At 44.0% G+C, this 24,947-nt stretch overlaps 1 protein-coding gene and 1 pseudogene across 1 annotated transcript; both read right to left on the bottom strand.

Annotated features, from left to right (window-relative positions):
- Positions 1–5,142: 5,142 nt before the first annotated feature.
- Positions 5,143–13,292, bottom strand: LOC139569788 (ATP-dependent RNA helicase DHX8-like; annotated as a pseudogene).
- A 2,007-nt stretch (positions 13,293–15,299) lies between these two features.
- Positions 15,300–24,947, bottom strand: LOC139570228 (ATP-dependent RNA helicase DHX8). The gene is made up of 22 exons (XM_071391924.1): positions 24,769–24,947; positions 24,310–24,395; positions 22,824–22,896; positions 22,075–22,166; positions 21,848–21,951; positions 21,380–21,742; positions 21,103–21,247; positions 20,681–20,884; positions 20,498–20,585; positions 20,302–20,399; positions 20,041–20,188; positions 19,219–19,400; positions 18,909–19,103; positions 18,601–18,786; positions 18,297–18,507; positions 17,809–18,131; positions 17,501–17,656; positions 17,248–17,385; positions 17,028–17,156; positions 16,625–16,821; positions 16,339–16,518; positions 15,300–16,222 (listed from the first exon to the last, which is right to left on the bottom strand). Exons 1-22 carry the CDS (start codon positions 24,917–24,919, stop codon positions 16,003–16,005), a joined length of 3,669 nt encoding a protein of 1,222 aa, XP_071248025.1. The 5' UTR covers positions 24,920–24,947; the 3' UTR covers positions 15,300–16,002.

A 24,947-nucleotide genomic window follows, 5' to 3' on the forward strand; every position in this document is an offset into this window, starting at 1 on the left:
GCTCTGTGCCAAGATGTTGTTTTACTCCTCTGATAACATTGTGGCAGATTGGGAATGGCTACACAGAGGGAGAATGGGTATTATCTCAAGGTATGGAGTCATTTCTAAATCATGGACATCAAAATCAGTTAACCAAACTGAAGTCAAAGTCGGTGACAAAAGAGCACATGCATTTCCTACCTGCCATTTCCTTTTCTGACGTTATCAGTGGTCACACCTTATGTCAACTAGGAAACATGATTACTACAAAGGTTCTGAAAAGGTCAGACTGTTCCTCTTCTAATATATGCACACACAGCACGCTCCAGCTGCAATGGGACACCTGAAAATTCATAAATTAAAAGAATCAGTTGAAATGTAAATTGTATATTTAAGTCATTTAGAAGACGCTCTTATCCAGAGTGACTTTTTTATTTCGCCTTTATTTTATCAAAACATCACATTAAAAATATGTTGAAGATTGTTCCACAAATAAGGTACATGAAAACTAAAAGCTGATTTACCTAACTCAGTAGAGACCACAGGAATTTCAAGAGTTAACCAGCCCTGAGACTAGTGTCTAAAGTTTAGTAACGATGTTAGGTACAGTGGGACTCTTTTGTAAAAGGGCTTTATAAATGAAAACATAGCAACGTATCAACCTACGTGACATCAAAGAGGGCCAACCAACTTTCTGGTAGAGAATGCAGTAATGAGTACTAAACTGCATGAGTACAAAACGACTTTAATGAAGAGGCAGCTGCGTTCATAATAGAGGATGTTGCCATAGTCTAGGACTGTCGACTGAATAATCCGCTTTCTACTATTTAGCAAGAGGCAGGACCTATTTCTATAAAAGCCCATTTTTATTCTCAGCTTCTTCACTCGTCAACATTTTTCTATCCAGATGCCCTAGAGATTTGTAAGCAGGGACACAATCAATATGGAAAGCATTCAAAGTAAATCAGAGTTATTTTTATGCACTCTAGAGAACAACATATACAGTGGGGAGAACAAGTATTTGATACACTGCCGATTTTGCAGGTTTTCCTACTTACAAAGCATGTAGAGGTCTGTAATTTTTATCATAGGTACACTTCAACTGTGAGAGACGGAATCTAAAACAAAAATCCAGAAAATCACATTGTATGATTTTTAAGGAAATTATTTGCATTTTATTGCATGACATAAGTATTTGATCACCTACCAACCAGTAAGAATTCCGGCTCTCACAGACCTGTTAGTTTTTCTTTAAGAAGCCCTCCTGTTCTCCACTCATTACCTGTATTAACTGCACCTGTTTGAACTCGTTACCTGTATAAAAGACACCTGTCCACACACTCAATCAAACAGACTCCAACCTCTCCACAATGGCCAAGACCAGAGAGCTGTGTAAGGACATCAGGGATAAAATTGTAGACCTGCACAAGGCTGGGATGGGCTACAGGACAATAGGCAAGCAGCTTGGTGAGAAGGCAACAACTGTTGGCGCAATTATTAGAAAATGGAAGAAGTTGAAGTTGACGGTCAATCACCCTCGGTCTGGGGCTCCATGCAAGATCTCACCTCGTGGGGCATCAATGATCATGAGGAAGGTGAGGGATCAGCCCAGAACTACACGGCAGGACCTGGTCAATGACCTGAAGAGAGCTGGGACCACAGTCTCAAAGAAAACCATTAGTAACACACTACGCCGTCATGGATTAAAATCCTGCAGCGCACGCAAGGTCCCCCTGCTCAAGCCAGCGCATGTCCAGGCCCGTCTGAAGTTTGCCAATGACCATCTGGATGATCCAGAGGAGGAATGGGAGAAGGTCATGTGGTCTGATGAGACAAAAATAGAGCTTTTTGGTCTAAACTCCACTCGCCGTGTTTGGAGGAAGAAGAAGGATGAGTACAACTCTAAGAACACCATCCCAACCGTGAAGCATGGAGGTGGAAACATCATTCTTTGGGGATGCTTTTCTGCAAAGGGGACAGGACGACTGCACCGTATTGAGGGGAGGATGGATGGGGCCATGTATCGCGAGATCTTGGCCAACAACCTCCTTCCCTCAGTAAGAGCATTGAAGATGGGTCGTGGCTGGGTCTTCCAGCAAGACAACGACCCGAAACACACAGCCAGGGCAACTAAGGAGTGGCTCTGTAAGAAGCATCTCAAGGTCTTGGAGTGGCCTAGCCAGTCTCCAGACCTGAACCCAATAGAATATCTTTGGAGGGAGCTGAAAGTCCGTATTGCCCAGCGACAGCCCCGAAACCTGAAGGATCTGGAGAAGGTCTGTATGGAGGAGTGGGCCAAAATCCCTGCTGCAGTGTGTGCAAACCTGGTCAAGAACTACAGGAAACGTATGATCTCTGTAATTGCAAACAAAGGTTTCTGTACCAAATATTAAGTTCTGCTTTTCTGATGTATCAAATACTTATGTCATGCAATAAAATGCAAATTAATTACTTAAAAATCATACAATGTGATTTTCTGGATTTTTGTTTTAGATTCCGTCTCTCACAGTTGAAGTGTACCTATGATAAAAATGACAGACCTCTACATGCTTTGTAAGTAGGAAAACCTGCAAAATCGGCAGTGTATCAAATACTTGTTCTCCCCACTGTACTTAGTTTTATCTACATTCAACACGAATTTCAGGTCAAAGTTTTTCTGTAATACAATGAAGGAAGACTGTAGTTCAGATAGAGCCTTGTCAACTGTGAGGGCAACAGCACACACAACAGTATCATCGGCAAACAAGTGCACGTTATATATTTTTTTACAGACAAGTAAACAATAAAAAGCACAGGACCCAGAATCGACCCCTGCGTGACACCATTCGCAATATCCAGGAAACCTGATTTAACACCATCAGTAGATACACATTGAGTTCTATCTGTCAAGTAATTGTTAAACCAGTTACATGCAGCCTGGTCTAGGCCAATTGAGGAAAGCCTCTGAATTAGCAGTGAGTGATCAATAGTATCGAAGGCCTTTGACAGGTCAATGAAGAGGGCAGCGCAATGTTGCCTTTTATCCATACAGTTAACCACATCATTTATAACTAGAGATGCAGCAGAGATAGTGCTATGACCTGGTCCAACTAATGTACATTTAGAATACATTTCAAAGATAAGAAAGATCTTAGATGAGAATTAATCAAGGATTTTAATATTTTAGCTAGTCAAGAAAGTTTAGAAATAGGGCAATCATTATTTTGGGGGGGGGGAGTACATGGACGCCTTCCAAACCTTGAGGATTGAACCAGATATAATAGTCAGCTAAAAAATATTGATTCATGATTCAGCAATTCGGGGGGGGCAGAGAGCTGCAGCAAATATGGATCAAGCATATCAGCCTCAGTGGATTTTTTCACATTAATCCTAAGCAAGGCATCTAGCACATCACAGACAGTAAATTGTTGAAATGAAAAGAAAGATTCACTAGACGTTGACTGGTTAACCGTCGTGTCAGCGGAAGGCTGGCAGAGGGAAGAGCAGTCGATTGACTCACCAGCAGAGTCAGAGATAGAGCTTTAAAAGTAGCTTTCTTAATCGAGATAGTACATCTGTTTTTCAATTGAAAGATTGCCAGTCCACTACAGAGTCAGTTTTCCTTGCTTTGGCCCAGTCCTGATTTTTCATCTGAATGAGCTCAGATAGCTCAGAAGAAAACCAAGGGTTAGATCCATCTTTGACTCTGAATTGTTTAAAAAGGGGCGTGTCTATTTGCCAGATGAATAAATATGGAGAAGAAATTAGGGTTAAGTGCCTTGCTCAAGGGCACATCGAAAGATTTTTCACCTAGTTGGCTCGGGGACTCAAACCAGCGACCTTTCGGTTACTGGCCCAACGCTCTTAATCACTAGGCTACCTGCAAACTTTTGATGGTAGTTCTGCAAGGGCCAATTCTGTAACTGGTCTGTTCTATACTTTCCATTTATATCATTGGCGGATCATGACAGTTTAATTATAACATAACAGCAACAAGAAAAAACCAACAGTCATGAGACCATCCAATATTTTATGAGGTTTATGGTCATTGAGAAAAAAATGGCATTTCACTGGCGATTACAGTAAAGGATTCACTCATAATTTCAGTCTGATTACATTTCCGTCGTCTTAATGAAACGACAGATCTGGCAATTGCTGACCTACAATCAAAGTCCCATCCATTTCCCTTGATATAAACGATTTACATGAGATCACTAGACTAATCGAACTCTGAGCATTGTGTCCTCAAAAACAGACAGACTTCCACTGGCTGATCAGATTACTGCCCTTCCCTTCCTATCCACTTAATAGTTATTTATTTAAGGGAATCCCTGATGTTCGGTTTTAAGGTGATTTATACATTGAACATCTTAAGTAAAACTAACTTTTGATTTCTGTCTGAGGGGAGTAAGTTAGCTGACATTGAACCATGAAACCAAATGACTCAAGGAACACAGAGAAGAACAATGGCCTGGTATGTATCAACCAATCAATGACTGTCTCCCTCTCTCTCTCTTGCTGTGGTGTGAGCCTGTGTGTAAGGGTAAAGGGATCTATTTCCTGCGGAAGGTGCGGAAGATTTTCTATACGTTGGGCTCTTTGTAGCGGTTATAGAGGGGCTCGAGGCACTGCTGCTTCAACTGTTTGATGCATGTACTCATTCATTGTCAGCAGCAACTCACACACCAACCTGTCGATATTTAACCTTTATTTAACTAGGCAAGTCAGTTAAAAGAACAAATTCTTATTTACAATGACGGCCTAGCCCGGCCAAAACCGGACAAAGCTTGGCCAATTGTGCGCCGCCCTATGGGACCCCCAATCACGGCCGGATGTGATACAGCCTGGATTCGAACCAGGGACTGTAGTGACACCTCTTGCACTGAGATGCAGTGCCTTAGACCGCGATAAAGGGATGAAATGAGTGGGGGAAATTAGGGTATAGAAGAGTATGTTTTTAATCTTTCTGGAGCTCTGTTCCCTGATTATATATATTAAAAAGTAGCACAGTCTATACACTTACACTCTTTACTTCCAAAAATGGGTGGCCAACACGGAACAGTGGTCCCTTTCAAGACATGTATGGTATATACAAGGATTCTATTACATAGAGGCAACACTAGCTCCAATCAAAATAGATGAAAGTGGCTCGTGACTATGCTTAGAGCCCCAATGGTTATAGACTCATAACTCAGGCTGGATGTTGAACAGAGAACTGGAGAGTTGGATTTACACCACCTGCTGGTCAATGAGGGTACAGTAGCCTTCCTAGGGATCCTTTTTAGCTGCATTCCGGAAGAAACCACTGCAGATTACCTTTTGTATGCGCACTGTGGCCTTTCCACGTGGCACAGGTCAAAGTAACACTCCAATAATTCACCCTATGTCCAAAATATTGATACAAGTAGGCATACAGATTTTCTATGATATCCATAAATGGGAAGTAGATTAAGTTAAATTTAGGCCCTGGGATTGTGTCTTTGAGTCACAGGATTAATACCATGCACAAGTAATAATACCAGTTGAGAACGTTACCGGATATAGAATGAATTAGAAATTCTTATGATGAATGTCCTACCTGTCCATGATGCCCAGCATCTGTTAGCATAAACTGTTTGCATAAATGCAGGGCACTGCGCAAGGAGCGAGCCTGGATAAAGTTCTCGAAGCACCAAGGGTTGGTGAACTTGTTCTTCCATCCAGGAGTTATAGACATTCAACAGGGTAAGGTGGGCTCCCTCGGCTTGGTGGAACTTGGCCTTCTTCTGGTCAGCCAGGGCCTGCTTGTCCTGGGGCGGCACAGAATAAAATTACAAACGCGATGACTGGCCATCAACTGATCAACACCAATCACATTAGGCTACAACTGTCTCATTATGGCCTGAGGTTTCCACCAATATATGACAAGTTAGGGAAGTCAGTCAACCATAATTCACCACCATCAACAAATGTGATAGCTACGATAGCAGTTGATTCTGGTTGTAAACCCATAATAACCCGCCCTGCGCAAGGGTACCCCAATCCTACAGAGGGTACATGTGCACAACGACTCGAGCACTTGCGAGCAAAGTTGTACACTGGACCGCTCATTTCAATAGAGAAAACAATTCGAATTTTAGTAAGCTGGTTAACCTACTACCTAAGTCGGAAGTTTACATACACTTATGTTGGAGTCATTAAAAAATCGTTTTTCAACCACTCCACAAATTTCTTGTTAACAAACTATAGTTTTGGCAAGTCGGTTAGGACATCTACTTTGTGCATGACACAAGTCATTTTTCCAACAATTGTTTATTCCAGAATAATGTCATGGCTTTAGAAGCTTCTGATGGGCTAATTGACATAATTTGAGTCAACTGGAGGTGTACCTGTGGATGTATTTCAAGGCCTACCTTCAAACTCAGTGCCTCTTTGCTTGACATCATGGGAAAATCAAACGAAATCAGCCAAGACCTCAACAACAAAAAAATTGCCTGAAGGTACCACGTTCATCTGTACAAACAATAGTATGCAAGTATAAACACCATGGAACCACGCAGCCATCATACCACTCAGGACGGAGACGCGGTCTGTCTCCTAGAGATTAACATACTTAGGTGCGAAAATTGCAAATCAATCCCAGAACAACAGCAAAGGACCTTGTGTAGATGCTGGAGGAAACAGGTACAAAAGTATCTATATCCACAGTAAAACGAGTCCTATATCGACATAACCTGAAAGGCCACTCAGCAAGAAAGAAGACACTGCTCCAAAACCGCCATAAAAAAGCCAGACTACAGATTGCAACTGCGCATGGGGACAAAGATCGTACTTTTTGGAGAAATGTCCTCTGGTCTGATGAAACAAAAATAGAACTGTTTGGCCATAATTACCATCGTTATGTTTTGGAGGAAAAAGGGGGAGGCTTGCAAGCCAAGGAACACCATCCCAACCGTGAGGCACGGGGGAGGCAGCATCATGTTGTGGGGGTGCTTTACTGCAGGAGGGACTGGTGCAATTCACAAAATAGATGGCATCATGAGGCAGGAAAATTATGTGGATATATTGAAGCAACATCTCAAGACATCAGTCAAGAAGTTAAAGCTTGGTCGCAAATGGGTCTTCCAAATGGACAATGACCCCAAGCATACTTCCAAAGTTGTGGCAAAATGGCTTAAGGACAACAAAGTCAAGGTATTGTAGTGGCCATCACAAAGCCCTGACCTCAATCCTATAGAAAATGTGTGGGCAGAACTGAAAAATTGTGTGCGAGCAAGGAGGCCTACAAACCTGACTCAGTTACACCAGCTCTGTCAGGAGGAATGGGCCAAAATTCTCCCAATTTATTGTGGGAAGCTTGTAGGGGGGATTTGTTTTTGGATCCAAGTTAAACAATTTAAAGGCAATGCTACCAAATACTCATTGAGTGTATGTAAACTTCTGACCCACTGGGAATGTGATGAAAGAAATAAAAGCTGAAATAAATCATCCTCTCTACTATTATTATGACATTTCACATTCTTAAAATAAAGTGGTGATCCTAACTGACCTAAGACAGGGAATTTTTACTAGGATTAAATGTCAGTAATTGTGAAAAACGGAGTTAAATATATTTGGCTATGGTGTATGTAAACTTTTGACTTCAACTGTACATCTACAAGTAGTAATATTATATTTTGTTAGCCAACGAGACAAGAAAGAACAGTTTTGTCCAACTGCAGTGAGTTACATTTTCCTTTGATGCTAGCTTGTCTTCTGCTAGCTAGCTCCCTAACATCTGTAGATATTAGCTAATATGTGTGCTGTATAACAAAGTTGAGATGTGCACATTTGAAACCAATTCGAGAGACATCAGGCAATTTAAGTAATGTATCAGTACATTTATTATCAGCCAAAACTAGCAGAATGTGTGGCTGACATTCAGGTAATTTTGATAGCTAGCTAACTCGAAAGCTAACAACATTGAACATGATCTTGAGGCCAATGTTTTATGACAAAACAGTATTAGCAGACACCACAGATAAATGTATTTTAATTTGAATAGCTTTCAAAATTGTAAAGCTACAGAAGTTTATTTATTTTAACCGTGCATGTTTTTTTCTGTGATTTTTACTTAACACCACTCACTGGCCTGGAGGACATTAATAATAGCCATGGTTACACAGTATTTATGGACCTATGATCTGAGGTTTCTTGGGCCTGGAGAAGAGCGTTCTGCACAGGCAGCATGGACACAACGGTGAGCATCTCCTTACTGCAGCCCAGATGGACGGATATGATCGGCTTCTTACACAGCATGGGCCCCAGAGGGAATTCGGCCCTCTGACACAAACAAAGAGGCAGACAGAGGGAGAGGAGTGGGGAAGAGTGTATAACATTTAATCACATTCATTACTATAATATTATGGTTGGGGCCAAGGCAATTTTAACTCAGACTAGTCACTGACCATAAACTGACCTATTTTAAGTTAGCTTGTTGTTCCATGCTCCATTTTATCCAGCGTCCAAGGTGAGCGAGTAAACCTTTGTCAATCAAATGAAATTGTATTTGTCACACGCGCTGAATTCAACAGGTGTAGACCTTACAGTGAAATGCTTACTTACACGGCCTTAACCAACAATGCAGTTTTAAGAAAATACCTAATAAAAGTAAGAAATTAAAGTAAGAAATAATTACCACGCAGCAGTAAGATAACAATAGCGAGGCTATATACAGAGGGTACCGGTACAGAGTCAATGTGCGGGGGCACCGGTTAATCGAGGTAATTGAGGTAATATGTACATGTAGGTAGATTTATTAGAGTGACTATGCATAGATAATAACAGAGAGTAGAAGCAGCGTAGGGGGGCAGTCTGTGTAGTCATTTGATTAGATGTTCAGGAGTCTTATGGCTTGGGGGTAGAAGCTATTTAGAACCCTCTTGGACCTAGACTTGGCTCTCCGGTACCGCTTGCCGTGAGGTAGCAGAGAGAACAGTCTATGACTAGGGTGGCTGGAGTCCTTGACAATTTTCAGGGCCTTCCTCTGACACCTCCTGGTATATAGGTCCTGGATGGCAGGAAGCTTGGCCCCGGTGATGTACTGGGCCGTACACACTACCCTCTGTAGTGCCTTGCGGTCGGAGGCCGAACAGTTGCAATAGCAGGCAGTGATGCAACCCGTCAGGATGCTCTCGATGGTGCAGCTGTAGAACCTTTTGAGGATCTGAGGACCCATGCCAAATCTTTTCAGTCTCCTGAGGGGGAATAGGTTTTGTCGTGCCCTCTTCACGACTGTCTTGGTGTGCTTGGACCATGTTAGTTTGTTGGTGATGTGGACGCCAAGGAATTTGAAGCTCTCAACCTGCTCCACTACAGCCCCTTAGATGAGAATGGGGGTGCACGTCCTGGTAATCCATCTGGCACTGCGGCCTTGTGAATGTTGACCTGTTTAAAGGTCTTGATCACATCGGCTGTGGAGAGCGTGATCACACAGTCGTCCGGAACAGCTGTAGTTTAGCATCTGCTTCATCTAACCACTTTTTTATTGACTGAGTCACTGGTGCTTCCTGATTTAATTTCTGCTTGTAAGCAGGAATCAGGAGGATAGAGTTATGGTCAGATTTGCCAAATGGAGGGCGAGGGAGAGCTTTGTACGCGTCTCTATGTGTGGAGGAAAGGTGGTCTAGAGTTTTTCCCCCTCTGGTTGCACATTTAACATGCTGATAGAAATGTTGTATAACGGATTTAAGTTTCCCTGCATTAAAGTCCCCGGCCACTAGGAGTGCCGCCTCTGGATGAGCGTTTTCCTGTTTGCTTATGGCGGAATACAGCTCATTGAGTGTGGTCTTAGTGTCAGCATCGGTCTGTGGTGGTATGTAGACAGCTACGAAAAATACAGATGAAAACTCTCTAGGTAGATTGTGTGGTCCACAGCTTATCATGAGATACTCTGCCTCAAGCGGGAAAAACCTTGAGACTTCCTTAGATATCGTGAACCAGCTGTTGTTTACAAATATACACAGACCGCCACCCCTGGTCTTACCAGAGGCTGCTGTTCTATGCTGCCGATAGAGTGTACAACCCGCCAGCTGTATGTTGTTCATGTAGTTGTTCAGCCACGACTCGGCGAAACATAAGATGTTACATTTTTTATGTCCCGTTTGTAAGATATACGTGCTTTTAAATCGTCCCATTTATTTTCCAGTGATTGTACGTTGGCTAATAATACGGGTGGCAAAGGCAGATTAGCCACTAGTCGCCTGATCCTCAGTCTCTTTCTCCTGCGAATGACGGGGATGAGGGCCTGTTCGGGTGTCTGGAGTAAATCCCTCTCGTCCGACTCATTAAAGAAAAATTCTTCGTCCAATTCAATGTGAGTCATCGCTGTTCTGATGTCCAGAAGCGCTTTTCGGTCATAAGAGGCGGAAGCAGCAACATTATGTACAAAATAAGTTACAACCAATGCAAAAAAATAAATAAAAATAGCACGGTTGGATAAGAGCCAATTAAACAGCAGCCATCCTCTCCGGCACCATTACTCCAGAGCCCCTAAAATGTAGAGCATCTCTGATCAAAAATGTCAGTGTTCCTTCTCCATGCATTATAAGGATATCTGCATGTACTGTAATAGTTGTATCCACAGGAGGAAGTCAAATGAAGTCAAACGATAGCAGGTCATTGATGCCCGTGGCCTTAAGGAAGTAAGGAGAGAGGGAAGTGAGTGGATGGCATTGGAAGAACAGGTCTGAGCAAATAAACCTGTACTAACGCAGGGTACTCTGGGGTTTTGCAGTGCTAATATGAGCCTATAATCAGTAACTTTAGTGTCTGTATGTGTTAGGACATGCCAGTTAGTGTCTGTATGTGTTAGGACATGCCAGTTAGTGTCTGTATGTGTTAGGACATGCCAGTTAGTGTCTGTATGTGTTAGGACATGCCAATTAGTGTCTGTATGTGTTAGGACATGCCAGTTAGTGTCTGTATGTGTTAGGACATGCCAGTTAGTGTCTGTATGTGTTAGGACATGCCAGTTAGTGTCTGTATGTGTTAGGACATGCCAGTTAGTGTCTGTATGTGTTAGGACATGCCAATTAGTGTCTGTATGTGTTATGTACCTTGAGAGACAGCATGGTGCTGGACAGGTTAGTTATCTGGATCTCAGGCACATTGCTGGTGAGCACCTCATCTCTGTATGCTCTCTCTGTAAACAGACGGTAGCATTATATCTTCCCGCTCTACCAGACTGCTGCTTAGCTTGGGCCTGAGAAAGATAAAGATAGCGATTCATTTTGATTGGATTTCAGTTTAATCCTTTGGACAACACAAAGTATATCCATCATAAAAAAAAAACATTCAGTGTTCCTTCTCCATGCATGATAAGGATATCTGCATATATCTATTCAGCTTAACTGGGATATGGGGGTCACCACTAGTTGGTCGATGCCAGTCTTGGAATTGTAGACATTCTTCTTCACAAAGCCTGGGTCCACCACATAGTAAATCTCATCAATGGTCAGAGACGTCTCAGCAATGTTGGTGGCAATTATTACCTGCATAATCAAATAACACAAAATTATTAGGCTTAGGCCTACCTCCGATATCGAGCATGTGTGGCAGCAGAAGAGTGTGTGTGTGTTTTTGGGACCGTTCTGGTTTGTGTTAGGGTACCTTTCTGCTGCAGGGGGAGCAGGGTCAAAGATATGGGTCTGCATCTCGCTGGGCAGGGCGGAGTAGACCAGTAGGATAATGATTTTAGGCACTTCAGGTCCCAGCGACTTCATCCGTTCATACAGGCTGTGTCAATCTCCTCCTGACCCGCCAGAAACAACGGGACATCACCTGCAAAGAAGGAGCGAGAGAGGACAAAGAGTCACTGATGGCCGAATCCTAAACTTTAGATGTCAATCGAGGATTTGCATCTTATCGCAGGTGCTGAAGTGTAGACATTGTGGATGTATGTACTGTAACCATTTTTAACTGTACCTGAGGACTCACTCATGAGGATCTGCATGACGGTGATGAGACTGGCATCCAGGTAGTCTGTCTCGGGTTCTTTGCAGTAGAGCACCTCCACTAGGAAAGTGCGTCCTGGGATGGTGAAGATGGGCGCCTCAAAGTAGTACTGGGAAAACTCAAGTCAAATCACAAGTTATTTGTCACATGCTTCAGAAGCAACAGGTGTAGACTAACAGTGAAATGCTTACTTATGGGCCCTTCCCAACAATGCATAGAATTTAAAAAATATATTTTTATATTTTTTAACTTGACAGCATCTAGTGTTGACGAGGACACAATCAGCATCATGTCTGGGCGTTTCTTGACAGAGAATTTAAAGGAATTAACACACCACTCATTATACTATTCTCAAAATGGAAGGAGTCAAGGAAATATTCAGACTGTTTTGCTATTATGAACAAGACCCTGTGTACCTTCTTGAGTAGATCAAAGAGCACGTCAGTATGGAGTCCTCTCGTGGGCCTCGTCAAGCATGATGAGGGTGTACTGACACATGTCTGGGTCTATTGGACATTCCCTCGGCAGCATACCATGTGTCATGTACTTACTTGATCACTGTCTCAGGGCTGGTGCAGAACAGATGGTGTAGTCCACCTGGTGTTGAAAATAATTGAGAGGTGAGAAGTCCCTCATAAACAAAGTCACGGACTAAAAGCAAATCCAAAAGGTATACCAAGGTAAAACTGCTCACTCAACTCCTGGCCCAGACAGCAACCATACTCTTCAGAGACTCTCTTGGCCACAGACATGGCTGCCACATGACGGGGCTGAGTGCAGCCGATCTTCCCCCGAGTGGTGTAGCCTGCCTCGGCCAGGTACTGGGTGATCTGGGTGGTTTTCCCAGAGCCACTCTCTCCAACCACAATCAGGATCTGATTATCGTGGACAGCCTGTCATAATGAAAAAGAGAGGTGACCAAAGCTGGATACCATATATCATTTAAACCGTTGAAGTAATATTGAAGTCAGGTAACCTTACAAATAAAGCAATGTCTGACAAACAACTTTATTTCTCTCTATAGGGCAATGACTATTGTTGACTTGTGTGCGCTTCTCCTTTAGCTTGTAGATGGGCTGGCTCTCTCTCTCTCTGCTCCAGGATGGTAAGCTCTGTCTTCTTGCCATAAGAGGCCTGGTTGCCGCCAAAGGCATGTTTCTTCCACTCCGGGAAGCCATCTGGCATCATGCCAATGCCTCTCATGTTGGCTGCAATCTGCCTTCCATCAACTGTGTAAGAGGGAAGTGTGTTTAATTGAGATGAACTGGCATGATATTTAACCTCCACCCCTTCAGATGACTGGTCTAGGGCCCTGGCAGGAACCTTCCACCCACACAACCTCTCCTACCACCCTGGGCCATATAGTATACAGCACACTATAGCAGGCCACTCTATCCGGCCTGTTAGGATGCTAAAGGAAAGCAGATAACCATCTCCAGCCCTGCTAACCCTGAGGGCTACTGCTGCTACACTGGAGGAAGCCTGACGTAGTCGGTCGTGCCTCAGACTGGGTCGTCACTAGTTACCACAGCCACAAAGTCATAAACCCTGCCTATTTCTACAATTGAGCTTCATAAAATTTGATTTTACACCTAACTCTAACCTTAACCACACTGCTAACCTTATGCCTAAACCTAACCTTAAAAAATAAGGTTAGGTTTAAAGTGTGTTTTTAATCCTAACTCTAACCTTAACCACACTGCTAACCTTGTGTATTAACCTAACCTTAAATTAAGAAAAAGTAAGAAAACTTTGTGGCTGTGGTAACTAGTGGAAACCATCAGACTTGACTTTGTTTTACTACGTGGTAGTTACCTTTTAAAGTGCAGAAAAGACGCATGAGGTAGAAGCCCAGACATAAATCACATGGTGGGAAAGCATACTGTATGTCTACATCTCTAATGCAATGTTTGTGTGTGGTCCAGGCCCTTGCTTGTTGAGGTCAACAGGAATGCATCCATCTCAGCCATTTGATGAGCGTGGTTCTCCTTAGCCTAAGCACTCTGCATCATGGCTGTCTAGGACAGCGAGCCGTCTGGATTTTGACAGAGGGAAACAGAGAGATTTAGTTGTTCACACTACTTAACAGATTGAAAACCGTTAGGCCTTAAAGTGTATGGTGAAAGTAGGGTGCGACAGAGGAAAATAAAACATGTTCAAATCATCCTGATTGCGAAGCTCAACAACGTCAGTTATAGATTTGAACATGATGCGCGAAAAATGCTAATTTCGCTACCATGACTTGAATGGGATTTGTGCCTCAAATGCTAGCATTTGGAAACAGTGCCAGGGAAACTAAACAAAAGTATGGATTGCTGTCATCCTTTGTCAATAGACTGCTTACAGGGCAAGCAAACCAATATGTAATTTTGTAATTTGTGTGAACTATCCCTTTAAGTACCTTACTGTGATTGTTTTAAATTCAAATGAACTTCTTAGCAAAGAGCAATTTCTCAATAAATAATTTTGTTAGGACTGTCTGGGAGTGGTCTGAGCGGGGAGGTGAAAACTGAAAACTAGCTGTTAATGACAGAGAAGTTCAGAAGTTTCTTTCTTATTGGTCTATTAACTAATTTACCACCTGGTGATGGCACCAGGGATGCCAAACTCCCATCTCACCAAAACAGGATGACATTCCTGACAGTCGTTTCAAACAGATCTTACACTAAAAGGACATTATCATTTTCACAGTATTATCTCAACCTCATAGTGTGGAAATATAAAACACATTAAAATCAAATTTTTGACTGCACTGGGCCTTTAAGTTCCTCAACTCTGAAGTCTGCCATTCGCTACAGCACATGTGTCAAACTCATTCCACGGAGGGCAGTGTCTGTGGGTTTTCGCTCCTCGTACTTGATTGATGAATTAAGGTCACTAATTAGTAAGGAACTTCCCACACCTGGTTGTCTTGGGCTTAATTGAAAGGAAAAATCAAAAACCTGCAGAAACTAGGCTCTCAATGGAATGAGTTTGACACCACTGCTCAACAGCATTTGTTTTGTTTACAGAAAAAAAGCAGTTTTTGGTCACGTTCCCCTTCTCTGATTTTGCATGCATAAACTAATGAAGTGCCACATCGACTATGCCGGCAGGCACCAGATTGCTGTAAAACATGTGGTTAGCTGATATGTAAAATACCTATCCATGCGTTCTAAGATCGGGCATGTGTCAGCAACACCTGGGCAGAGAAACGCGCCCATTGACAACAAGCACATTACATAATGAACTTAGATCACACTTCTGGGTTCTGTGTGTGTAATACTTAAATTGTGTCACCAGGTGGGGCTAAAATCATTGTCAATATGACCATTTTAACCTACACCAGTGTGGCTGCCAATTACATTTTCTAAATGAAACATTGACAATACAGAGCAATACAATATTTAATGAGGGCAGAAAGTGTAAGGAGTACATTAGCACAGTGAAACAATCACTCAAAGCTAAGACAATGCCTGAGTACATAGTTCCATCCATTTCACTTCGTTTTATAAAAAGATAGCCTACTATAAAATATAAATTCTGTTTTAGGAGAACAGTGCTCTGAGACAAAGACATTCACCCACTTTTCAAATTACTACCCAGTCCCCTTCCTATTCAATTTGTCATTTTCGGAAGTTTTCACCACAGGGCAGATGTGACATTCAAGTAAAACGAACAAATAAAACGGTTTCGTTGTCCTTGATGCTCAGATAGAAGATTGATTCTCCTCAGGGGATGAGACATTGATTCATATTACCCAAATAAGCCTGTAAGGACAGGGAAAGCAATGACCTGGCCCCTTAACCGTCTCACTTTGCTAGTCGTCTTCTATACAGATCAAGAGAGAGAATTAGGCCTACCAATACCTCAGATCAAAATGATAGTGATTGAATAAAATCAGCTGAGCAGACATTAAACACATAATTTACACATGTCTAAAACATGTAGACAATGCCCCAGCTTGACCAATAAGTAAGAGTTAGCGAGGCCTGTTGGCACAGGCACAATGTCTCTCCACGGTATTTCTCTACCAACTGATACGGGACTGTGTGCATCTCTTCCTTTGTGTGGAGATACAGGATAGACATTCTAGCGCCGACGGAAGGCGCGGGAGATTCTCCATGCGTTGGGCTCCTCGTAGCGGTTATAGAGGGGCTCGAGGCGCTGCTGCTTCTTCTGTTTGCTGAGGCGTGTGGGGTCGGACACTTTGAAGAAGGCCGGCGAGAACTCTACCAGCCAGCGTGGGTCAATGGTGGTCACTTCCCTCATGTACTCTTTCGTGGTCAGCACCAGCTCGTGGTACACCACCCTATGGGGCAAGAGGATAAGGATGTCCAAGATGTCTCAGTAACAGTTGACATTCAATGTAAAACTAGTGACTAATCCTTTAGTCCTCATGGTTATCAGAAAAGAGTGCTGACTCACCACTCAGGCTGGCGGTTGAACAGGGCGCTGGAGGGGTGGATGTACACCACCTGCTGGTCAATGAGGGTACGGTAGCCTTCCTGAGGATCTTTTTTGGCTGCGTTCCGGAAGAAACCACTGCAGATGGCCTTCTGTACACGCACTGTGGCCTTTCCACAAGTCACCACGTCCAGTTTATGTCTGAAAACAGGTCAAAAAGTGTTTGGGTGTGTGTGAGAGATGTCATGTGAGGTGTCTTTGTCAGATGTACAATTAACTCCATTGTCGAATGGATAGTGGGTCCTACCTGTCCATGATGCCCAACATCTGTTTGCGGATGTCCTGGGCTCTGCGCAAGGAGCGGGCCTGGATGAAGTTCTCATAGCACCAAGGGTTGGAGAACTTGTTGTTCTTCCAGGAGTTATACACAGCCAGCAGGGTAAGGTGGTCTCCTTCGGCCTGGTGGAACTTGGCCTTCTTCTGGTCAGCCAGGGCCTGCTTGTCCTGAGACACAGAATAAAAAGGACTGTTAGTCACCAAATGGTAAACAACAACACACCGTACAACTGCCTCAGTGAGTTCTCCACCCATAATGGTAAACCTCAACACAACAGTAACCTGTGCTGCAAAGAAAACAACATCGAATCAAGATTCCCAGAGGAGTGATAGAACCCTATTTCAGTGTTTATGAGTCCCGTGATTTGCTGTACCTTGGGCCTGTAGAAGACGTTCTGCACAGACAGCATGGAGACGATGGTGAGCATCTCCTCACTGCAGCCCAGGTGGACGGACATGATCAGCATCTTACACAGCATGGGCTCCAGAGGGAACTCGGCCATCTGACAGAGAGAGATGGAAAAGGATTCATTAGTTGGTCATTCACGTTTCTTAACAATCGTCTCCTTTTTTTTGCTCTAAACTCCATCTTACCCTGCGTCCAAGGCGAGTGAGCAACCCTTCATCGTCCAGAGACCCCAGAGTGTAGAGCTGCTCCATGGCCGTGATCAGCGTCTCCATGGGTGGCGCGTCCATGAAGTCAAACGACAGCAGGTCATTGATGCCCATAGCCTGAAGGAAGTAAGGAGAGAGGGAGGTGAGAGGGTGACACCGGATGAGTAGGTCTGCGCAGACAAGTATATATATATCACAGTGAAGATTGCTACTTTTGTTACTGTGTGCATACCTTGAGAGACAGCACAGTGCTGGCCAAGTTAGTTCTCTGGATCTCAGGCACGTTGGTGGTGAGCATCTCGTCTCTGTAGGCTCTCTCTGTGTATAGCCTGTAGGTCTTCCCTGGACCAGTTCTTCCAGCTCTTCCAGCCCGCTGCTTGGCTTGGGCCTAACAGAGAAGATACATTGAACAGAGAGGTTACATTGAAGCCCTTAGTATACTAAATCCTAATTGCAAGGTACGCAAAGGGATTTAGACAGGCCGAGGGGTTACAATGTGGGAAACATTTAGAATATGAATTGAGTGATTAACCAGCCTACCTGTGAGATGGGGGTCACCACCAGCTGGTCAATACCAGTCTTGGAGTTGTACACCTTTTGCTTCACAAAGCCTGGGTCCACCACATAGTAGATACCGTCGATGGTCAGAGACGTCTCAGCAATGTTAGTGGCAATGACGACCTTTCTGCTGCCGGGGGGAGCAGGGTCAAAGATACGGGTCTGCATCTCGCTGGGCAGGGCGGAGTAGACCGGTAGGATGATGAGTTCAGGCACTTCAGGTCCCAGTGACTTCATCCGTTCATACAAGATCTCACAAGCGGTGTCGATCTCCTCCTGGCCCGTCAGAAACACCAGGACGTCACCTGCAAAGAAGGAGCGGGATAGGACAAAGAGAAGGTTGATATCTGTTGACAGTCAAGGTTGAATCTCAACCTGACAATTTAGAGCAATGGATTTTCATTTAGGTCAACGACTTTGTATTACAGTTTGACTATAGACTGGATATAAAAACGTTGTTAAAACTGTACCTGGAGGCTCAGTCAGGTGGATCTGCATGACGGTGATGAGACTGGCATCCAGGTAGTCTGTCTCGGGTTCTTTGGTGTAGAGCACCTCCACTGGGTAGGTACGCCCTGGGATGGTGAAGATGGGCGCTTCGTAGAAGTACTGAGAGAACTTGACGGCATCAAGTGTGGCCGAAGTCACAATGAGTTTCATGTCCGTGCGTTTCTGCACCGTCTGAAAGAGGGAGAGGAGAAGAGGGTTTGTGTCTCCTTGACATTATAGAGATGTTAGAGCCTCAAGTCAAGGCGAAACAAGGCCCTGGTATACCTTCTTGAGCAGACCGAAGAGTACGTCGGTATGGATGGTCCTCTCATGGGCCTCATCCAACATGATGATGGCGTACTGGCCAAGGTCCGGATCTATCAGACACTCTCTCAGCAACATACCGTCTGTCATGTACTTGATCACCGTCTCAGGGCTGGTGCAGTCCTCAAAACGAATGGTGTATCCAACCTGGAGCGGATGAACGAAGACAGAAATCACTAAAATCAGCATTGTTCTGCGATCAGATGTGTTAAGACATCGCCTCATGGTCACGTGTGTTAAGATATATGCAGTGTGGAGCGATCACTCACCTCCTGGCCCAGACAGCAACCGTACTCTTCAGAGACTCTCTTGGCCACGGACATGGCTGCCACACGACGGGGCTGAGTGCAGCCGATCTTCCCCCGAGTGGTGTAGCCTGCCTCGGCCAGGTACTGGGTGATCTGGGTGGTTTTCCCAGAGCCAGTCTCTCCAATAACAATCAGGATCTGGTTATCGTGGACAGCCTGTAATAGTGGAGTACAGCTGTGAGCATAATCAGATGGCAGGAAATTATTAAAAACGGTTGATGTTGACGTAAAAATAACTAGCAAGGTAACAGATGCTAACTGTTGCACAAACCTGTATGAGCTGTTCTTTCAGCTTGTAGATGGGCAGGCTCTCTCTCTGCTCCAGGATGGACATCGCTGTCTTTTTGCCATAAGAGGCCTTGTTGCCCCCAAAGGCATGTTTCTTCCACTCCGGGATGTCAGTTGGCATCATGCCGATGCCTCTCATGTTGGCTGCAATCTGTCTCCCATCAACTGTGTAAGAGGTTGTGTGTTTAATAGAGATGAACTGGCATGATATTTAAAGTACCTGTCCAGTGAAAATTGTACTTTTAAAAGTTAATCTTCTGTTAACTCATACCCGTATAAATGTTGTTAACTCCTCCTACACAAAAATCCCACCTCAAACAGACCGTTTCAAAATTGCTTGCCATTTCCTTAGAGTATGTCATACTCCTTAGGAGGATGAGCTGGCCAATCAGTGGTCTAGAGGAGGATGAGCTAGCCAATCAGCGGTCTACTCGATTGAATATTTCTAATGACCGGTATATACCCACAGAATTCCAACACAGAAAAGCTGCTTTATAAAAACTGGGAAGGAAAACTATTTCACTCATATTGTAAGTAATTCACTGGACATTCACTTTAACATCCATCCCTTCAGATGACCAGTCTAGGGCCCTGGCAGGTACCACCCTGGGTCATGTAGGACACAGCACACTACAGCAGGCCACTCTATCCGGCCTGTTAGGATGCTAAAGGAAAGCAGATAACCATCTCCAGCCCTGCTAACCCTGGGGGCTACTGCTGCTACACTGGAGGAAGCCTGACGTAGGCAGTGGTGGCTCAGACCGGACTGGGTTTTGGATTACTGTATGCTTCCACACTGACTTACCGTCAGGCAGGGGGTCTACCCAGTGTTTGTTCAGGCCCATGGGGATGGAGTCCATCTCGGCCTCTCGCTGACACTGCTTCACTTCCCTCCTCTCCTTAGCCAAAGCACTCTGCATCATGGCTGCCTGGGACAGCGAGCCATCTGGATTCTGACAGAGGGAAACAGAGAGGGCTGCATTGGTTCACACTACTAAAAAAGGATGAAAACAGTCAAACAAAATTGCCTTGAAAGTAGGATGGTCAAGGCCACACGGGAACATACCTTGACAATCTTGACAGGGCTCATGTCCATACTCTGTTTAGTGTGTCCTCTCAGGAACGGAGGCTCCTCCTCCACCAGCTCAATCTCCAGGTCCTCATCTGAAAGAAAGACACGGAGCTAATCACAACCCAACGCACTGATGTGAATCTCAGCCGACACCGGTTTTCTATGCACAATAACAAAAGACATGTTTTACCTTCTTCGTCATCTACTTTGGGGAGGATACCGGTCTCCTCATCAAAGTCAGGGAACTCCTCTTTAGAAAGAACATTAGCAGCAATCATCTGAGGGCAGATCATTAAAATAAGAGCACGATTAGATCAAAATGACATTAAAACAACAGCCACGATGTCTTGATAAGCTACACGTGTACACATACCTGTTTGATCTCCCACTTCTCGGGGTCAGATATCTTGGTCAGCCTCTTGCGCTCCAGTGTGTCGTCCTCCAACTCAGGGGCGTGGCCCAAGTTGAGGTTGGTTGGGCGGTCGGGGTTCCTCATGATTTTCTCCTCCTCACCATCAGGGCCCTGGTTCCTCCTCCGGTTGGGGTTCAGGTCCTCCCCTGTTTCCTGGTCTACATCCTGGAAACCAAGAAGGGAACAAGTGTTTCAATAATTCAGAAAGGTCTTTCATAGTCCTTTCCAAAAGTTTCAAATGCCTTTTTTTTTTGGGCCGACATGATTAGCAGAGCTTGTTGAGAGATGAGATGAAACCACATCGCTCCCAATACAATCACAGTGGCTCCATATAGTAAAACACACCGAAAGGACCGTAGGCCTTGACTTCATTCCCGCCTCACCTTCATACTGAGACTGGTCTTGGAGCCAGTGAAGGACAGCACCTTGATCTTGACCCTTTGACCTTTCTGGACCACATCAGCCACATTGGCAACGCGTCCCTCTCTGCGCAGCTCGGAGATGTGGACCAAGCCCTCCCAGCGTTTCCTACAATGCGAAACAAATAAAAGTCTTTCAACACTGGCCACTCAAAAGCAAACCAAGTTCAAACACAAACTAGGTTCATTACTATTGAACGAATGACCTTCGACATAGCATTAACCCAACTCTTTTACTGACCTCAGCCCCTCCAGTTGCACGAAGCAGCCAAACTGCATGATGCTGGTGATTTTGCCATTGAAGATGTCCCCCACAGTAGGCTCCTCTGGTGGAGGGCGATCCACGTGTTTGTCCTTCCACCGGTCAGAGCCTTCCTTTGTGTCCCTGTCCCGGTCTCTGTGGGGGCTGGGGGTACGACTGCGCTCACTCCAGCGAGACGCACGTTTCTTACCACGGTCGCGGTCCCTCTCACGGTCTCTCTCTCTCTGACGGTCGCGGTCCCTAGAGCGAGATCTAGAGCGTGAGCGGGACCGAGAACGGTGACGCCGCCTCCTGTCCCGGTCTCGGCTCCGACTTCTGCTGTGCCTCCTCTTTTTGTCCGACCTGAGAAATACAAAACAGGTCACATAAGAACTACAGCCCATGTAACAACTGAGAAAAACATTGCACTTGAAACCAATAAGTATTTTACTGGTGAAAGCCCGTTACCTGCTCTTGCTCTTTGAGTCTGATCTGCTCACACTGGGCATGAACATCTCCAACTCCTTCATGGCAGCGTCGGCGATCTTCACATCGTCTTCATCCAATATGGCCTTGGGGGAGGGGGTCCGAAACGGTAGGCCAAATGTCAGCAGGTCAAAGTCAACCACAAAGTATAGCCTATACTATACATTTCACCTGCAAATTAACTAGGTTATAACAACAACAAAACGTACCTTGGGAGCAGGATCGTCTGGCCTGCATAATGCAGGAAACAATTCCTTCAGTTTGTCCTTGTCATTCTTCTGCTTGACCACAGGTTCAAAGGCTAAAATCACAGAGTAAAGGGTCAGCAACTCAGCAGATCATCGAGTCCACAACATTGTAACAATAGCACATGCACTGAGTGTACAACACATTAAGGACACCTGCCCTTTCCATGACATAGAATGATCAGGTGAAATGATCCCTTATTGATGTCACTTGTTAAATCCACTTCAATCAGTGTAGATGAAGGGGAGAAGACAGGTTAAAGAAGGATTTTTAAGCCTTGAGACATGGATTGTGTATGTGTGCAGTTCAGAGGGTGAATGGGCAAGACAACATATTCAAGTGTATTTGAACGGGGTATGGTAGTAGGTGTGAGGTGTACCGGTTTGTGTCAACTGCAACGCTGCTGGGTTTTTCACGAACAACAGTTTCCCGTGTGTATTAAGAATGGTCCATCACCCAAAGTTCATCCAGCCAACTTGACAACTGTGGGAAGCATTGGAGTCAACATGGGCCAGCATCCCTGTGGAATGCTTGACACCTTGAAGACTCCACACCCTGACGAATTGAGGCTGTTCTGAGGGTGAGGTGTAACTCAATACTAGGAAGGTGCTCTTAATGTTTTTTACACCGAGTGCACATAGCCCATACCTTCAAGAATTTGTGAAAAGCACACATCACATCAGAGGATACAGGCGGAATACAGCTCACATACCTTTGCTTGTAGATGCCTTTGGTGGAGGCCGCATCGTTTGAATAAGTCTGAGCAAATTGCCGACGAGTGAATCCTGAAAGATGGAAAATAAATGTTACGTCTACATATCAGTTCCATAAACATCCATCTAGATCACGGGTCTCCAACAGTTCGATCGCGAGCTACCAGTAGCTCACAGCCCAACTATGAGTAGCTCGCCAAACAATTCTGAAAGTAGAAGCAATTTTCACCTGTTCCACCGCACAACTGTCATAAACGAATCTCACAAGTATCAGACACCGTAAGCTCCCAGCTACTATCTAATCAACGCAACATTGACATTATCCCAACCCTGGTTAGCCACTACTGGCTTAAAAAGCTAAATCTAACACAATATCTACCAATTAATATCCAGCAATTTTGCCCCTGTCTGTCTGTGTGGTGCATGCGCTTGTCTCTCACTCTGTGTGTAGCCAGTTGATGTGGGTTGACAGAAATACTTTCCCCAAAGTCTTGTCAATTAACTCTTAACTGCAAAGTCGGCTTACCTGGCAGATGTATACTACCGTTCAAAAGTTTGGGGTCACTTAGAAATGTCCTCGTTTTTGAAAGAAAAGCACATTTTCTGTCCATTAAAATAACATCAGATTGTTCAGAAAGACAGTGTAGACATTGTTAATGTTGTAAATGACTATCGTAGCTGGAACCAGCTGATTTTTAATGGAATATCTAGCTAACAACGTGCCATTGGAACACAGGAGTGATGGTTGCTGATAATGGGCCGCTGTACGCCTATGTAGATATTCCATTAAAAATCAGCTGTTTCCAGCTACAATAGTCATTTATAACATTAACAATGTCTACACTGAATTTCTGATCAATTTGATATTATTTTAATGGACACCATTTTTTTGCTTTTCTTTAAAAAACAAGGACATTTCTAAGTGACCCCAAACTTTTGAACGGAAGTGCATATAATTTGTATGGCAGAAGTATATCATGAGTAAGCATATTGTTTGTATGTATTTCTTGTTATTTGCAAACTTTTCCATGAAATGAGCAGCAGCTCTACAGAACCATCACTAGACCGGCACAGATGGCACATTCCTTACTTGCTAGATGCACAATTAAAGGGCCAGATGCTCAATTAAAGGGGAATTACAAATAAAAATCAGACCTAAAACATTATTTAAGCATTGACATGGACTCAGAACATTACATTTTCTTGATTCTCAATTGTACTTTTGAGATAAAAAAAAAAAAATCACAGATTTTATAGAGCCGCCCTTAGAGTTGTTTATTAACCATTCATTTATCAGGTATATTGACAGAAAACATAGTGTACAAGAGAAAGTAGTGCACTAAGGACCAGGGGAGAGAAGAATGTGTCGATTTGAAAGCTGGAGAAAAAAAAATGAGTACCTCTCATTCTAGAAAAGGTTGGAGACACCTGCTCTAGATAGCGACAGTACTGTTGTATCGCAGTAGATAGGAAGTCTGTACTTACTGTGAATTCTGCTCCATTTTTCAGCAGAAGTGATTTGAAGCCATCAAATGTTGGTTGTTTTTCAGCAAGGCTGATGACAAACTCAGCTGTAAAACAGCAAAGAAAATAACCACATTAGCCAAGTAACGTTAACTTGTCCTAAACATTTCGAGTGTAGCTTTGATTTGCTCGCTAAGATGGCTACTATAGCATGTCAACTAGGGGCAGCGTGAAAGTTCGCATCGTTGTTAGTAACCTTAGCTGACTAAACTCAACTCCACGGTTTACTAGTTAGTTACCCAACTTAGCTACGCTGGTGAAATCTTTAGCTAGTTTAACTAGCTGGTTTACCCGGGCAGATAACAACCTGACTGGACAGATGATCTGGAGTTGCTGCTAGCTAACGCGTCGCTAGCTGTTAGCCATTGTATTGCCAACTAACAAATATTATATTGAAAGTTCACTTTCAGTTTTACATACCTAGATCTTTATCACTTATCCCCAAATGGTTGTCGAGTTCTGTGCACACTTTGGATACCAACGAGAGGTATTCCAGTTGTTCTAGCTCGTTATCGCCGATGTGTGACATTATCCAAGAGACAGTTTTGTGTTCAGAAGAAAACAGCAGCATTCATTTTTTTGATAAGTGTCTCATCAGC

This window comes from Salvelinus alpinus, chromosome 3 (assembly GCF_045679555.1).
Source record: "Salvelinus alpinus chromosome 3, SLU_Salpinus.1, whole genome shotgun sequence".
Taxonomy (NCBI): Eukaryota; Metazoa; Chordata; class Actinopteri; order Salmoniformes; family Salmonidae; genus Salvelinus; species Salvelinus alpinus.

Bases quoted from the DNA above. Each gene is read 5' to 3' on its own strand.
- LOC139570228 (XM_071391924.1), bottom strand. From the start codon at position 24,919: ATGCTGCTGTTTTCTTCTGAACACAAAACTGTCTCTTGGATAATGTCA. The intron at 22,167-22,823 runs GTATGTGAGCTG...CTGTGATTTTAG, and splicing joins AAAGGCATCTACAAGCAAAG to CCTTTGAACCTGTGGTCAAG. The intron at 20,586-20,680 runs GTATGTGTACAC...ATCTGCCCTCAG, and splicing joins AGAAGTGGGAGATCAAACAG to ATGATTGCTGCTAATGTTCT.